The sequence below is a fragment of the Furipterus horrens genome, unplaced genomic scaffold (assembly GCF_987537825.1).
Source record: "Furipterus horrens unplaced genomic scaffold, mFurHor1.1.pri manual_scaffold_2, whole genome shotgun sequence".
Classification (NCBI taxonomy): domain Eukaryota; kingdom Metazoa; phylum Chordata; class Mammalia; order Chiroptera; family Furipteridae; genus Furipterus; species Furipterus horrens.
The window spans coordinates 87,500,973-87,516,254 of NW_028327172.1; the positions used below are offsets into that span (position 1 = coordinate 87,500,973).

General features: G+C 43.2%; 1 protein-coding gene and 1 pseudogene across 8 annotated transcripts in view; one reads left to right on the forward strand and one right to left on the reverse strand.

Moving 5' to 3' along the window:
* The window catches only part of SIK3 (SIK family kinase 3), a 310,884-nt gene extending 301,185 nt beyond the window's left edge, over window positions 1–9,699 (reverse strand). For all 8 annotated transcript variants that reach the window (XM_090265990.1, XM_090265989.1, XM_090265986.1 and 5 more), the window contains exon 1: window positions 9,412–9,699. In XM_090265990.1, the coding sequence (XP_090122116.1) occupies window positions 9,412–9,684 (273 nt within the window). In that variant the 5' untranslated portion in view covers window positions 9,685–9,699. The remainder of the gene's footprint in view (window positions 1–9,411) is intronic.
* A 4,155-nt stretch (window positions 9,700–13,854) lies between these two features.
* Window positions 13,855–14,331, forward strand: LOC150018986 (large ribosomal subunit protein eL27 pseudogene; annotated as a pseudogene).
* The last annotated feature ends 951 nt before the right edge of the window (window positions 14,332–15,282 follow it).

Sequence of the window (15,282 nt, forward strand, 5' to 3'; positions counted from 1 at the left end):
AGGCAAGCGGCATAATTCCCTCTCAGACCCCTCCCCCACACACACAGCGCCACAACGTGGTGAAACATGTCGCCCTGTACTGATGAATCCCTAAGGCTCCGCCCCTTATAATGTAACAGGAGCAGAAAGCTCTACCTAAGACACAGAGGCAAACACACACAGGAGATTTCCGGCCAACCAGGATGGAGGGCTAGACTGGCACACTCCGTCTCCCTCCACAACTAAGAAGGAATACAACTACTGCAAAACCAGAAATAACCAGAAGTTCTAGAAAATAAATTGAAGTCCAACGTATGAAGTTATAAAGAAGTGGTGCTTGTCCGCACGGGTAGGAGGGGTGAAGCCAGGGAGGAGAGGTCAAGCTGTGCTGTCCGCGGCAGCAGCAGTGATGGTGGCAGGACAGCGGTAAGCACAGACTCCCGTATTTAGGGGGAGGCAAGAAGCGCCTGCGGAGCACCCCCGGCTGCAGACAAGAACCGTCAGCTTGCGATTCCAATGCTGGGGAAGGCAGACCCCCACTGCCTTGGTCTGTGAGGCCCAGTGGGGGTGGGGACGGAGGCGGAGGCTCCCGGTCTCTCAGCAAAGGGTGAACGGCAGGAATCCATCTTGGACCCCCACCCCCACAGAAAACGCCACAGAGTGGTGAGATGAGTCCTCTAGTTGTGACGAGTGCACAGAGGTGTCACAACCCCACCCAGGAAGCAAAGGTAAACACAAAACTGTCAGGATGGCACAGATCATGACAGAGATCCCAGTGACCCAGCTGACCAGACAGCAAATATCTGATCTAATAAAGCAAGAGATAGGAAATCTTTCTGAGGCACAGTTCAGAACTTTGGTTATAAAAATGCTTACAGATCCTACAGCAGATCTTAAACAAGACAGGGAAGGAATGAAGGCTAGTCCTGCCGTAATGAACAAAAACACATACGGAACTTGTGGTGAGGGAAAGAAAACCAGAGATCAAATCAACAAGTCGGAACATAAGGAAGGAACAAACAGTCAACAGTCAACCATGCAGAAAGAGGAAACGAAAAGTGAGGAAAATGAGGAGAGGATCAGAAACCTATGGGACAGCAATAAGCGGGTCAACATCCGAATCATAGGGTTGCCAGAAGGTGAAGAAGAACTAGAAATTGAAAAATTATGTGAAAAATATAATGAAGCAGAACTTCCCTGACTTGAGGAAGGAAAAAGACTTACAGGTCCAGGAAGCACAGAGAGTTCCAAAACAACTGGACCCAGGGAGAACCACACCAAGACACATTATAATCAAAATGTCAAAAATTAAGGATAAAGAGAGAATCTTAAAAGCAGCAAGAGAGAAGAGAATTATGTACAAAGGGGCCCCAATAAGACTCTCAGCTGATTTCTCAAAAACTCTGCAGGCAAGAAGGGACTGGTAAGAAATCTTCAAAGTAATGAAAAGCAAAAACCTACAGCCACGACTACTCTATCCAGCAAAGCTGTCTTTCAGAATAGAAGGGCAGAGAAAGTGCTTCCAGAACAAAGTAAAACTGAAGGACTTCATCAGATCCAAACCACTGTTATATGAAATGTTAAAGGGACTTGTTTAGGAGAAAGAGGATCAAAGCTATGAACATTGAAATGAAAACTGTATCACAACAACCAACAACAGAAGCTAGGGAACCGAAACAAAGGCAAACTAAGTAGGCAACGAGAGTGGGAAAAGAATTACAGGTATGGGGTACATTATGAGGAGAGGTCAGCAGGGAGGGGGAAGAGGGGAAAGGGAGGGAGATGGTACCGGAATTAAGAAGTGTATTAGGAGGGAGTGGAGTAGATAGGAAGATGCTGAGAAGAACTATATGCACAACCAATGGGCATGGACTAAGGGGGGGTGACAACTGGAGGGAGGGAGGGTCACTGCATGGAGGGGAACAAAGGGAAAAGAAATTGGGACAACTGTTAACAGCATACAGATCAATAAAGCATATTAAAAAAAACAAAACACTGCCTCAGCCAATTATTTAACAATTATGTATTGCATGAGGACAAAAGTCCATAATGAATATAATTTTCATCCTCTGGATATTATCAGTCATTCCAAGGACAGTATGGCTGCCCTGTATTATATATCATGCCAGAAGGGACCAAGCTACTCACTGTTAAAATGGGTCAAGGACTCACCTGATGGGTGAGGTCATTCACCAGGGAAAGAGGTGTAGCTCTTAAACCAAAAACTAGAACCACATAAGAGAAGCCCTTAGATAAGTTGTTCTCTTGGCACTCACCTTTGTCATCAAGGTATGTATCTTGGTAACCAGTTCTCTTAATGTGATATAAGATGGCACCATTCCTTGAAAACTGGCAGTGATCTGGTAAATTAGAAGTCCATCTCAGAAAGGTACCTTCAGCCCTGACTGGGTGGTTCAGTTGGTTGGAGAAATCCCATACACCAAAAGGTTGCGGGTTCGATCTCTGGCCAGGGCACATACCTAGGTTGCTAGTTCAATCCCCAGTCGGGGTACGTAGGGGAGGCAACCAATCAATGTTTCTCTCTCACATCTATGTTTCTGTCTCTCTTTCTCTCTCAAAAAAAAAAAAGAAGAAAGAAAGAAAGAAATCATTGAACATATCCTCAGGTAAGGATTTTAAAAAAAGAAAGGCCAGACAACCCAAGAGGAAAAGTATAATTATTCATATTCCCAGAGAGTAAGCTAGATTTAGTTGCAAAAAAAAACTACATAAGGCAGACTATGTTTATGATCATTGCCTTTTTTTCCCCTTTTAACTTCCTTAGTATTTTGAGAGGCTTTTTTGACACCTTAGTCATGTCAATTGGGCACCAAAGCGTATTTGAGTAGAAGATTTAAAGGCAAAGCAATGGATCCATGGAGGACTGCTGGTAAGTGGCAGGGGTGGCAAAGCGAAATAATGCCAAAGGACAGGTGAAATACAGTGTTGGTATATACTCTTCCTCCTACTTGGAAATTTTTCCTCTCATCATGACATCTCATTTTTGGAGTTTGGTTTAATAGGGAGGGTAAATATCTTAGACTTTAATTAGTAGGTATATCTTATTTCTCTAACAAAAGATCAAGTATTCAGAAGGCACGGGCAATGTTTTGTATGACTGAAGAAGTCAGGGTAGAGTTAACTAGAAATAGGGATGCCTGAATTCTAATTCCAGCTCCCACACTAACTAGCTATAGGATTCTGGGCAAATGGAAGGAGGGGAGGAAGATACCAATGGGAGTCATGAATCTAATGGGTAATTGGTATAAACTCCTTTAATAGCCCCTAAAGGCCTGAGATTCTAAACGCCATTAAGACCAACTATCTAGACTCTGGAAAAGAAAGCACTGGAATGGAAGATCTCTAAGATCTCTTTTGTGTCCAAAAATCAACAAATATTTGCTGACTGATCATGTTTATGTGCAAAACGTATGCTATTCTCTTACTGTGTGAAAGAATGTAAGTTGTCAAAATTAAACACCTCCCCTATCAGAACAATGCATCAGAAAAAGCTTTTTTACCCTTAACCATAAAATAACCAGCATGAGTTTTTAAAAACATAAATTAGATGATGTCAGTGCTCTGCTCTGGTATCTTCTGATATCAATGCTCTGCTTCATACCCAATTCCATAAAATGGACTATAAACCCATAATATCTGGCCTGTCTAGCAAACTTCATCCTCCCAGTTGTTCACTAAGCTCTAGACCACCATGACCTTGGGTCTAATTTTTGGAAAAACCAAACTCTAAGTGCCATTCCTTCTACATTAACTATTCTGTCATCCAAAGCTCCCCAGGCTGATGTTCTTTCTCATCATGCAGATGTCAGCTCAAATATCATCACCATGGAAAGGCCTTCCCCAACCACTCTATCTGAAGAAGCCTTCTTCCCCAGACACTCCAGCCCATTTTTCTTCATGGTATTCATCACTATATGAAGTCACATGTTTACATGTATCTTATCTGTCTCCGCCCATTAGAAAGTAAGCTCCAAGAAGGCAAGAGCTTTTCATCTCTCTTGTTTATCAGTGTACAAACGAGTCCACGATAGAACCTGAAACAAAATTTGGATTCAATAAATATATACTGAATGAATGAATAGGCAATAAAAGGATTCTATCTCTGTGCAGAGACGTTTTAAGTGTTCTTTAAGGGGTAGCAATGAGGGAAAAATGGGACAACTGTAATTGAAAAGCCAAAAAATAAAATTAAAAAAAAAAATTACAGAGGCTCTAAAGAAAAGAGAGAATTTCTTTCTCTTTTCAAAGCATCCATTTTGTTCTCTTTTATGCTTCGAACTTGAAAACATAAGCCAGGGTGATGCCTGAAAAATGAAAACAGCACTTCTGGCACAGAAATAACTAGTCTGGGCACCTCTGGCTTGAGCCAGATCTATGACTTTCTAGGGAGCTGGCACCAAAGGCAGAATGTTAAAATAAACAGCTCTGATATTGAAAATGGAACACTGGTATTTTGATTCTGGAGAGACTAGACTAGTCCAAATCAATCTCAGTTCTTCACAAAGTTTCAACAAAGTCAATAACCTCATAGCAAGTGAAATATCATTTGTGTCAAAATAAGGTTAGTCATCTTGCAACATTATCTAGGATGGAACTATCTCCTCAAGTGTACTGTAAATCTGTTTTCAATTTCTTTTTAACATAATTCTCTTTTCTATTTACCGATGAATCTTGTTTTCAATCTTCTGATGAGCACGAGCATCAGCTTTTAGAAGTGAATATAATGCTATTAGCCCACTCTGAGTTTTTCTCCTTATGGAAATGAGTTTGCACTAAACCACACAGTTCACAGAGGTGTCCTGGCAGGTCAATATTTGGAATGGGGTCGTAGGGCAAAATGTTTTCTCTGTGTAATATCTTGGCCTTCACCTTCTAAGTATTACTCAAATGCAAACGTGTTCTTAAGACTTGTAAGAATATTTCTACACTTTCTTTGCCAAATATAAGTGACCCTGGAGAAAAGACTGCTCTCAAACAAACTGTTCCAATGTGACAACGAGTAGTAACACAAACACATGGAATACTCAGAGCAGCCCAAATAAAAGCCAGCAGTAGTCGCAATTTTCATTAGGCAAGTCTCATACCTATTTAAAAAGTTTAACTAATGGAAAATTATGTTTTAAAATGCCAATTCATGAAATTAGCCCATAGACCACAGAAGTTAAACCCAATTCTCAAAGTGACACCTGACATAATAACCAACCACTTTCTTACCCTGTAAGCATTATCATCAGGATGTCATCTACCTATACAAAACAAATGGCATTTGCATTCATGAACTATTCCAAAGGCGTGAAGGTCAAAAAAGGGGACTATGTCTTACTCATCTTTGTTATGATAGCATCTAATGATGATGATGATGATGATGATGATAACACTGACTAAATGCCCACTATGTGCCAGGTACTGTTCTAAGAGCTTCACATGTATTATATTATTTAATCTTCATAATACCCAAACTTGGGAGGTAAGTACTATTGTACAGATGAGGGAATCCAAACACAGAGAAGTTCAATAATTTATCCAAGATCACCCAGCTATTAAGCAGCAGAGCACCCAAACCCAGGCAGCCTTATCCAAAATTCAAGCTCTTACCACAAAGCAGTAATGGGTAAGTAATATATACCTGTTAAATACACATTAAAAGTATTTGACCACCCTGGCCGGGTGACTCAGTTAATTGGAGCATCAACCCATACTCCAAAAGACTGCGAGTTCGATTCCCAGTTGGGGCATTACTGGAGTCAACCAACTGATATTTCTCTCTTATATCAATGTTTCTTTCTCTCCACCCCCCTCTAAAAAACCAATAAATAAAAAGTAAAAATAAAAAATATTTGAACCATGGCTTTTAAAGTCATGTCTACTTAAAAATATACACACAAAATATTATCTAGTCTTTATTTTTATTCATCCAACCAGTGAAAGTATAATTAGGCACAGCCAACAGACTAAAAACATTTGAGAACAGAAAAAAGAAAATTTTTTATCACTTTAATACTTCATAGTGTACTACCAAAGAATCTCAAACCAAGGCTCCTCAAAAAAAAAAAAGGAATCAAAGATGGTAGAATAAAGACAGCCAGGGTGAGCTGCTGACCAAAGTATGTCAGAGACGAATATTCTCTCCTGCTAACTATTCTGCAGTGACGCTCTAAGCACTGCAGTGCTGCCAACATTAACTCTGAGCTCACGAATGCCACGCTGCAAAAGTCACCAACAACCAAATATGAAAATATTTCCTTTTCTCTACTCATTTTATTCAATCCAAGGTCCTTGTCTAGCAGGTCTGAGAGTTAACATTATCTGGGAAAGGGCCAGTTTCACCACTTATTGTTGGACGAAGTGCAATAGCTTAGTCAATAAATGAAGTTTATTTTAGCCTCTTAGTCCTTGGAATGGGTAGTACATATAAGAAAAGGTGACCATAAATATTTCTTTGATGTTCAGAAATGCCTATTAACTAATCTCCTTCAGCCAACACAAATTCCATCTGAATAACTTGAGTCTGATAGTTATATATATGGTTATAAGAAAAACTCAGACCATTCAGTGGCCTATAGGGATAAAAGAGAAAGAAGAAATCATATACCTCTAAAGGACAAAACAAAAAATAATACATTCTGGAAAGAGATGGAAAACAAAATAGCTCTCTTTGGTTTCAAGTGACCTGATTGAAGACGTAAGATAAACACTGCAGTGCATAGGAAGAAAAAATCTATCTACCCGAGTAACTGAAACAGCAGCTTCTGCAACTGCTAGTATCCTGGGCACCTTCCTAGCCATTATATAACCAAGCCATGGCCTTAAGAGGCCATCATACTGTATGTCAACAGCTGTTAGGCACATCTACGCTGTCAGCATTTGAGAACCCTTCCAAAGCGGATTCAGATTAAGCATGGAGCAGGCCAAAATAGGCTCATCGTTCACTCAAGAGCACATGACAAATCCTTGTGAATTAAGCTTCACTCATGTCCTCAGAGTAATTTAAGCAGCAAGACAGGGTGCCTGTAACTGTAACTAGGGAATTGCACACAGCTACAGAAACACGAATGAGTGCTGGTGTGGTCCCATCACACATGCAACTCACTGAATTCATTGTTCAAGCCATCCATTTCAGTCTCATTCAAGATTTTGAATATTTCCATACCTAAGAATTGCGTAAGTCCACACCACAAATGATCAAAGTTAAAACCAACATAAACAGTGGCGCCCATTTATAAACAAGCAAATGTTTAAAATGCTGCACTCCTAAAGGATACCAAGGCCTCAGAGAAAAACTAAGAAACACACAAACGCACACAGGAAAATGAGAGTGGGTAGACCAGCCATAATTAGCCACTGGCTTTGCTGACTACTGAAGACAGAAATGTCTCTTTTATATATAAAGCCAAAACCAACTGTTTGCAATTACATTTCCAAAAACATTCAGCCCTGTCACAACTTTTTTAATCAATATTTTGGTGTATCCAAGGGCTGGAAGATAGAAAATACTTTAAGTCATATATAGCATAAACCAGGCAACCAATTAAGTTCATGGAGTCTATCCCCCAAAGGTCAGAGCAAAATAATCACAGAAATGTAATGTGATTTTGGGGGGGTGAGGGAAGGCAAAAAATGAAATACTGAAACCAGGAACAAGCCTCCAACAATTAGAGTTGTTTGTAAACATAAGTTTGGTTTGACTAACAGTGAACAGAACTGGAAACACTGTGTGGGGTTGGGGGGTAAAAAGGTGGAGAGGCCGCAGTCTTGACACTGTCTACTCCCCTCAGGGTTGGAGTAGATGGTAATATGGGGAACCCTGGACTCTGTTATTTCCTATAGCTCAGACCTGCAGGCTTGAGGCTCTGATAAAAACTGCCAGAAAGGCTGAAGAACACCCCCTCCCCAGGGGAAGTGAAACTGACCAATCAATTTTCCACAGACACCCACCCTGCCACACTGCAAGGGCCCCTTGCAATCTTTACGGAAATAAGGGAAAAAGGAACTTCAGGTGGTGAGCCAGAGAGAGGGCCTAGATAAGTCCTCGTTCTGAAAACAAGCGACTGCCATAAAAGCAAAAACAAAGTAAGTGATGACACCAGAGGCTGGGCTGAGGAGGTGAGGGGAATTGATGTGGCTTTTATAGGAAGCAGCAGCAGCAGCTATAAAGGGTTCTTCATGAGTCAGGTTGAGGGAAACAAACTGCAGTTTTAAATATGGTGCATGACTACACTGAAAGTGTTCATTCAAGTGAGAGACTGAACAAAGAAAAAATGTGTAGCACAAATAGGCTTTGTGGGTCCAGCTGAAACCAGATGATTCTCCCTGATGCCTTAGATTCCAATACTCCCCCCAATGAAGAAGGCTCCAGAAAAGTGCTACCTGTATTTCCTCAAAAAGGGAACTTTACCTGCAAAAATTTACATATGCATATATATGGCTTCCCAATTGACCTTGGCCAACTTCACTACTACAGCTCCACAAATCCCTTGAGAACCAAAGGGCCTGATGGGTGTTCTCCTCTGGTGTCAGGATTCCTTACGCACCTCCTCAGTCACCAGCCTTTCCCCTCACCACTGACAGCCCACCCTGGGTTCTCTGAAGCCCACAATTCCAGAAGTCCGCACAACTAAAACTAACCAGCTATCCAGCTCTCTCGAAGTGTTTAACTCATTATCTACTGCCACCATAATAAACCTTCCCCCTCACCATGTTCACTGCACAAAGGCAAAGAAATGTTCTCCTACTATTTCCCCATTTTCTGCCTCTCCTCCAATGATCTTGTCTGTCCTCTGGCTTCCATTTCCATCATCTATCAGTACCAGACGACCAAATGCTGATGGGTGTCTCTGTCATAAGGTACCAGGTCCTACCTATCTCCCAGTACCCTGCACCCACCACGCACTCCTAAAACAGTCCAGTTTACCCTGTCTTCCCCCATCCTCCTGGTCCACATTTCCTATGGCCCTGACCTCCTTCCTTCAGGATTTTCTAATTGCTGGTTCCAGGGTCTTCTTAGCTGAGTCTCCTGGTTCCGTCAGTTACAAACCTCTTTCCAGTCATCTCTTCTACACACTCCGTACAGCGCTGGGAACCCCATTCCCCATCCGAACCCCATTCCCCATCCCCAGGTCCCGGTACTTAATGCCCGACCCCTCGCGCCTCCTGTGCCGTGAAGTTTCCCTCTCTCAGGTCCCTCAGTGTGCCCTACCTTCTCGCCCTCTCCTCACTTCCCCCCGACAGCCCCTGTCCCCGTCTTCCCGTTCCCGGAAGCTCTCCAATATCCCGAGCTCCGCTCGCTGCGCCGACCCTTCAGCCTCGATGTCGCGGGTCCTTCCTGCCCCCGCTACAGTTGGACGGCGGACCCGGGCGGCGCAGTCCCGGGTTCCGCAGCCCCGCAGCAGCCCTGTCCCCCCTCGTCTCTACCTTGGCCTTGGTGACGAGGTGCGTGGCCCGCTTGACCACAGCGAAGTTGCCCTTGCCGATAGTGCGGTCGATCTCGTAGTAGCCGATGCGAGCAGGCACCGGCCCGCGCGAGGCCAGGGCTGGGGGACGCGGCGAGCTAGCCGCCGGGGGCACAGCAGCCTGGGAAGCCGGGAGTCCCGGAGCGGGAGGAGGCAGCAGGCGACCCGCCGGCCCGGCTCCCCCCGCTCCGGCCCCGGCAGCCCCGCCAGCTCCGCTCACCGCCGCCGCCGCCATCTTGTTGTGCAGTAAAACCTCCGGGACGGCGGGGAGCCGGCAGGGAGGAGGGGGAGGAGAAGAGGTGGGAGGAGAGGGCGCTGACGTCACTCCGGGGGCGGAGCGCCCGCGCCGCCGGGGCTTCAGGGCTCGCGCCGCTGGGGCCCAGCGTCATGGCAACCGCTCGTCACGTGCCGACGCGCGTCACTGCCTAGAGCCATGGCAACCGTGACCTCACCCGCTAGCTCGACCTTCCCGCTTGGACCCAGTTCTTCTGGCCGCTGGCCCCACGGTGCCCTCTTCTGGGCACTAGACTGGACACCACAAGTGTGCCAGTCAGTTCCAAACCGCTGCAGTGTTCCTGAGTCGAGGGTGCTTTAAGCCTGACCCAAAGCCAGCGTCCCTGGAATCGCTAAAGTGACCCCTAGTGTGACCTCTATACCAGTTCAGCAAACACCCAGCTTTCCTTAAAACAAAATATTGCCTCATCACCAAAAATACCAACCCTGTCCCACTTTAGCCCTTGAGGCCCCAAGGCAGGAATAGCTACAGAATTGAGACAACTGTAACCAAGTTGGTAGCGAGGCAGGGGAATTCTTCAGTAAAATTCCTTCCTCTTACAAAAGACAACTCACGCAGTACAACCAATCTAATTGTCACCAAATATAGGGGAATGGGGAAACTAGGATTTGCGTGTTCGCGGGCGGAGAAACCAGACCAAACACATATTCCAGTTATTGGGTGGGTAAGAGCCAGAAAAGGTACGTCATTTTCCTTCCTCCCACCTCGTCTCTGAACAATTCCTTGGCTACATGACTGTCCTATTTCTGTCACTTGTGTAACCCTGATGAAGCAGTGGTGCAAATTGTCCAGTGAGCCACATCAAGTTAAAGAAAACAGCCTGTTAGGCAAAATAAATAATAAAATAAAAATTCCATTCTTACTAGCAACTCTTTGAGGACATTGAAGATTATCAAATTTATCTTTATTTTTCCCTCCTCTGTTATCTGGCATTCTACACCCTCCAGAGTCCCTCACTAGCTCCCAAGTTTCCCCCACCTCTCTGCACCCCCCCCCCACCTTTTTAAGTAAATTAACTGCTTTAGGTTGGGATGGAGAACAAGATAGGGGTTGGGGAGTAAGAGGGAGATTATGAACATTTCTACCTTAAAATGTATTCCTTCAGTCCAGTCCTGATCCATCCACACTTGTCTCTCTTAATGACAGAACTGTATCATCAGGTCACTGCATGTACAATATTAAAAACTTACATCCAAGGTGTACCCTGGCTGGTTTGGCTCAGTGGATTGAGCGTCGGCCTGCGAGCTAAGTGTCGCTGGTTCGATCTTCCAGTCAGGGCACATCAGAGAAGGAAAACTCTGACTCCAAAAAACCTCCGCTGCCTTGCGGCATACCTCTTCAGGGGAAAGGCTAAGGGAGTAAACCCCGACAGAAAATCCGGAGCCGGAGTCCCTAAGGCGGTTTGACGTTGTAGTCAACACCGGCAACTCCTGCGGCGCACCTGAAGCCAAGCTGTATTGACTCCGTCTTTCCCTTGGACCCTTCAGCTGCGAAGAGAGGGGGGGTCTGCTGCATGGGCAACAGCAGACCCTCCATATCACCCTGCCCAGGCTCTGTAGCTTCAGCTTCACTGGAGAGGACACTCCAGCGTCATCACAAGATGTCGATTCAACACGGAAGGAGACAGATACCGTGTCACTCCCGAGTTGGACTGCACAGCCATTCTCGGCGGTGCAGATAGACTCTTAAGAAGCTACACCATCGTCTCTCGAGACGGACGGCTGCCGACGATGACGACATCCAAGGTACTGTAAATGTGTGAGAAGGAGAGTGCATATTTACTCTCACTGACAACAGGATATTTACAAGCACTCTGTCTGATTCCATCTGACTATGAGTAATGGCTGGGATTAGAATGGAACAGAGAGGTCATTATGCAATTGTCTTGGATCAATTCCCTGGTGGCCATTCCAAATTACCAGCACAATTAATACTAATTGGCTCCTTTACTAGCAAATAAAGACAAGGATGAAGTAGACCTCTGTTTCTTGCATCTGGAAAACCCTTTCATTGGTTGAGATTAATCAATCCCAGATAAATGATGTGGCCAGCTTCTCTTACCATTCCATGACCCAACTCACCTGCCTTTAGCAGGAGCTGTCCATTAACTTTGGTTCTGGGCCCCAAGGCAAGAAAAAAAATTGTTTACTCTGGATGCAGGAGCAGCACTGAAACCAATCTCATAGTGACTTTATATCCTCTCCTCCACTCACAGAGATCATTGGAACATTAAGTACAGCAACTTCTGCTGCTCTCTGGGGAGTGTCAAAAACAAGGAAGCCTGTAGAGAGAAACTAGAAAATGTATCTGTGGTCTAACCTCCAAAGAGAAGAAGCATATCACTCTTGCCCCTAATAATGGCCAGAATGTGTATGCTATGTGTTATATCATTTATGCTCCCTGCCTATATGGATTGAGGCCAGTAGATGGTGTGTCCTATTGAGACTTGGACAAAGACTTACCGGAGATCTCCCTGAAGAGTTCTCTTTGGTGAGAAGAATAGGGAAAATTAGGAGGGCATTGATTAAAAAAAAATCATAGAATAAGGAAAACAACTTAGATGTATGTATTTAATAAGGATTTAATGAGTACCAAGGATTCAGGTTTGGGGAACAACTCAAAGTCAGTAACAATTTGCCAGGCTTTATGCTAAGCAGTTTACAGATGTGAATTCAATCCTCAACAACCCTATGAGAAAAATTGTATTATCCCCACTTTGCAGATAAGGAAAAGGAGGCACAGAGGGATTAAGATAATTGGCCACAGTCATAGAGCTAGAAAGTGGTAGAACTAGGATGCAAAAAAACCCAGGCAGCTTACTTACCTCTGGAGCCTGAGATTTTTCCCCACTGGATTATAAACCCTCTAAAAGTAGAAGCTAGTAGGAAAAGCTACTAGCCCAGGGTGACTGAGCTCAGTTTAGACCCAGGGAAGTAGAACACTGAGTGTTCTTGAGAACAGGACAGAGCAGGCACAATCTAACATTATAGGAGCATTCAGTTGATATAGAAGCATATTCAGAAATTCTGTATGCCAAAAGACAACATCATAGAATGTTTGCATGCCACTTATTCCCAAACAAGGAAGTCATTAACCAGTTATAAATTCTTCCATCACGTAGACTTTGTCCAAACACTCAATGTGCCCTGGTTCTCCAAGTGAGCTGAATTTCTTTTCTCTTTGTTAGGACTACATTCGGCATTACCACTTCAGCTGTGTGGCTGGCTGTTGCCTGTCCTCTTCCTATCCCAGATCAACCTAGTCATATCCAAGTGCTTCCCCTGGATATCCAGAAACAGGTCTAAGCAATCAGGATAAGAACATAGTCCACTACTATCAGATATCTTGAGGAGGGGGCTAAAAAGCTAAATACATTTTCAGTCAAAGATTCTGTTTAGCTTTCCCACATTTTTCTTTTTAATTGAATCTTTCAAGCTATTACACAAAACTTGCTGCTATGCAGATTTTCTAGAATATCATCACCCTTTAAATCATCCAAAACATCTTTAAGTATGTTTTTCTTAAAGGTTTTATAAGGAAAATCAATGGGGAAACAAATTTAGTAGAGAAAAAAATTGATCCAGGAAAACTTTTTATCCACAAAAGTATATGTTCCTAAGGTGAGGTACATTTAGTTACCCTGTCATCAACTTTCTAATATTTACACTAATAAAAAAGGTTTTCTTATACTGTTTCCCCTAAATAAAAAATCTGATACTCAATAAATATTAATTGGTATTTTGGCATATTTGGATCCTTTTATTTTGCTTGAACATACAAGTGTATATAAAATTCTAGAATTCCTAACTCCCTAAAAAGTAAAGGCACACTTCAGCGTCTACCTCAAATGGAAGTTCTTCATTCCCTGGTTCAAAACCTATAGAACTGTTTCTTTCCTTTTCTCCCTTTATTTCCACATCTCTCCTAACTAAAGAAAGACCAATCACCTCTGCCATACCTGCCTTAGAAACTGCCTCTCAGTTGAAGGGTTGCATGTTTTGGAAGACAGTACAGAGACTGCTTTACAGGAGCTTCCTTGCATTAAGACTGGGATTTGCTGAGGTTTTCTACTAGCTTTTGGCTAAGAAAAAATTATACAATTGGGCCCTAGGCCCCAGCGGCTGCTGTCGAAATGGGCAAGTTTATGAAACCCAGGAAGGTGGTGCTGGTCCTGGCTGGACGCTACTCTGGACGCAAAGCTGTCATCGTAAAGAACATTGATGATGGCACGTCAGACCGCCCCTACAGCCATGCTCTGGTGGCTGGAATTGACCGCTATCCCCGCAAAGTGACAGCTGCCATGGGCAAGAAGAAAATTGCCAAGAGGTCTAAGATCAAGTCTTTTGTAAAAGTTTATAACTACAGTCACCTCATGCTCACCAGATACTCTGTGGATATCCCCTTGGACAAAAGTGTTGTCAACAAGGACATCTTCAGAGACCCTGCTGTGAAACGCAAGGCCAGACGGGAGGCCAAGGTCAAGTTCGAAGAGAGGTACAAGACTGGCAAGAACAAATGGTTCTTCCAGAAGCTGCGGTTTTAGATCTTTTTTGTTTCAATCATTAAAAATCCAAAAAAATTAAAAAAGAAAAAATTATACAATTGGGATTGATTTCTGTGCGTAAGTGACCCACTTTTCTTTCATTTCCGTCACAATTTTCGTCAGTTCAAGTAAGTAGAAAAGCCGTCTTCCACCTCGAAGGCCAAAAGGAACCTTCTCCCTTTTCTGCAGAGACACCTGCTGGTCAAAGTTTGAACTATATGATGCCTAGCAATCTTTTTCTTTTTTTTCCCCCAGTCCACTAAGACCTTCCAGTCCTTTCTATTTAAAGTGCAGGCAGTTGAAAACCGCAAACCCACATCAGGAGCCAGAAAACTAGAATCCAAATGGAACCCGTCTCCAGGAAGCTGGATTTCTTTGTGGCCAAATAAAAAGTACAGCGGGCTAAAATTACAGTGGTGCCTAAAGCTTAGGTAGCAGTCCACAAATGTGGTTTTGTGCCACCCAAGGATATCTTCAGTTACCCCCATAGTTTTTGTGGCATTTTAAAAAGAATTCTTAAGGGTGAAATTCATTTCCACTTATTTTTATTTTTAAAATAACTTCATTCTTTTGGCATGTTTAAAGGACAGCCTGGCATTATGAATAAAAAAAGCAAGGGTTTTACCGTTGAACCTAGACTTTATAGTGGACTTTTCCACTTATAAGTTCATCTCTGAGCCTCAGTTTTCTTTTCTGGAAAAATCACTCCTACCTCATGGGTTCCGAGGAAAATAAACTGTCATAAATATATGGAGGGACCTAGATTATAGTCTAGTACATAGTATGTACTGCTGTATTAATTTCCTCTTTCGAAATGACAAAAACATACAAACAGTAACATGCTGCTTTTCAAATAACTTTCAAAAGATTAGGAATGAGTGAGAATAGAATTATGGCTTCACTTCAGAGTTAAAATGAGAAAATTATAGTTTTGAATGTTTTGGTTTGATCTACTGAACACACGTAGTTCAATCTTTGAAAGTTGGAGATTTTTA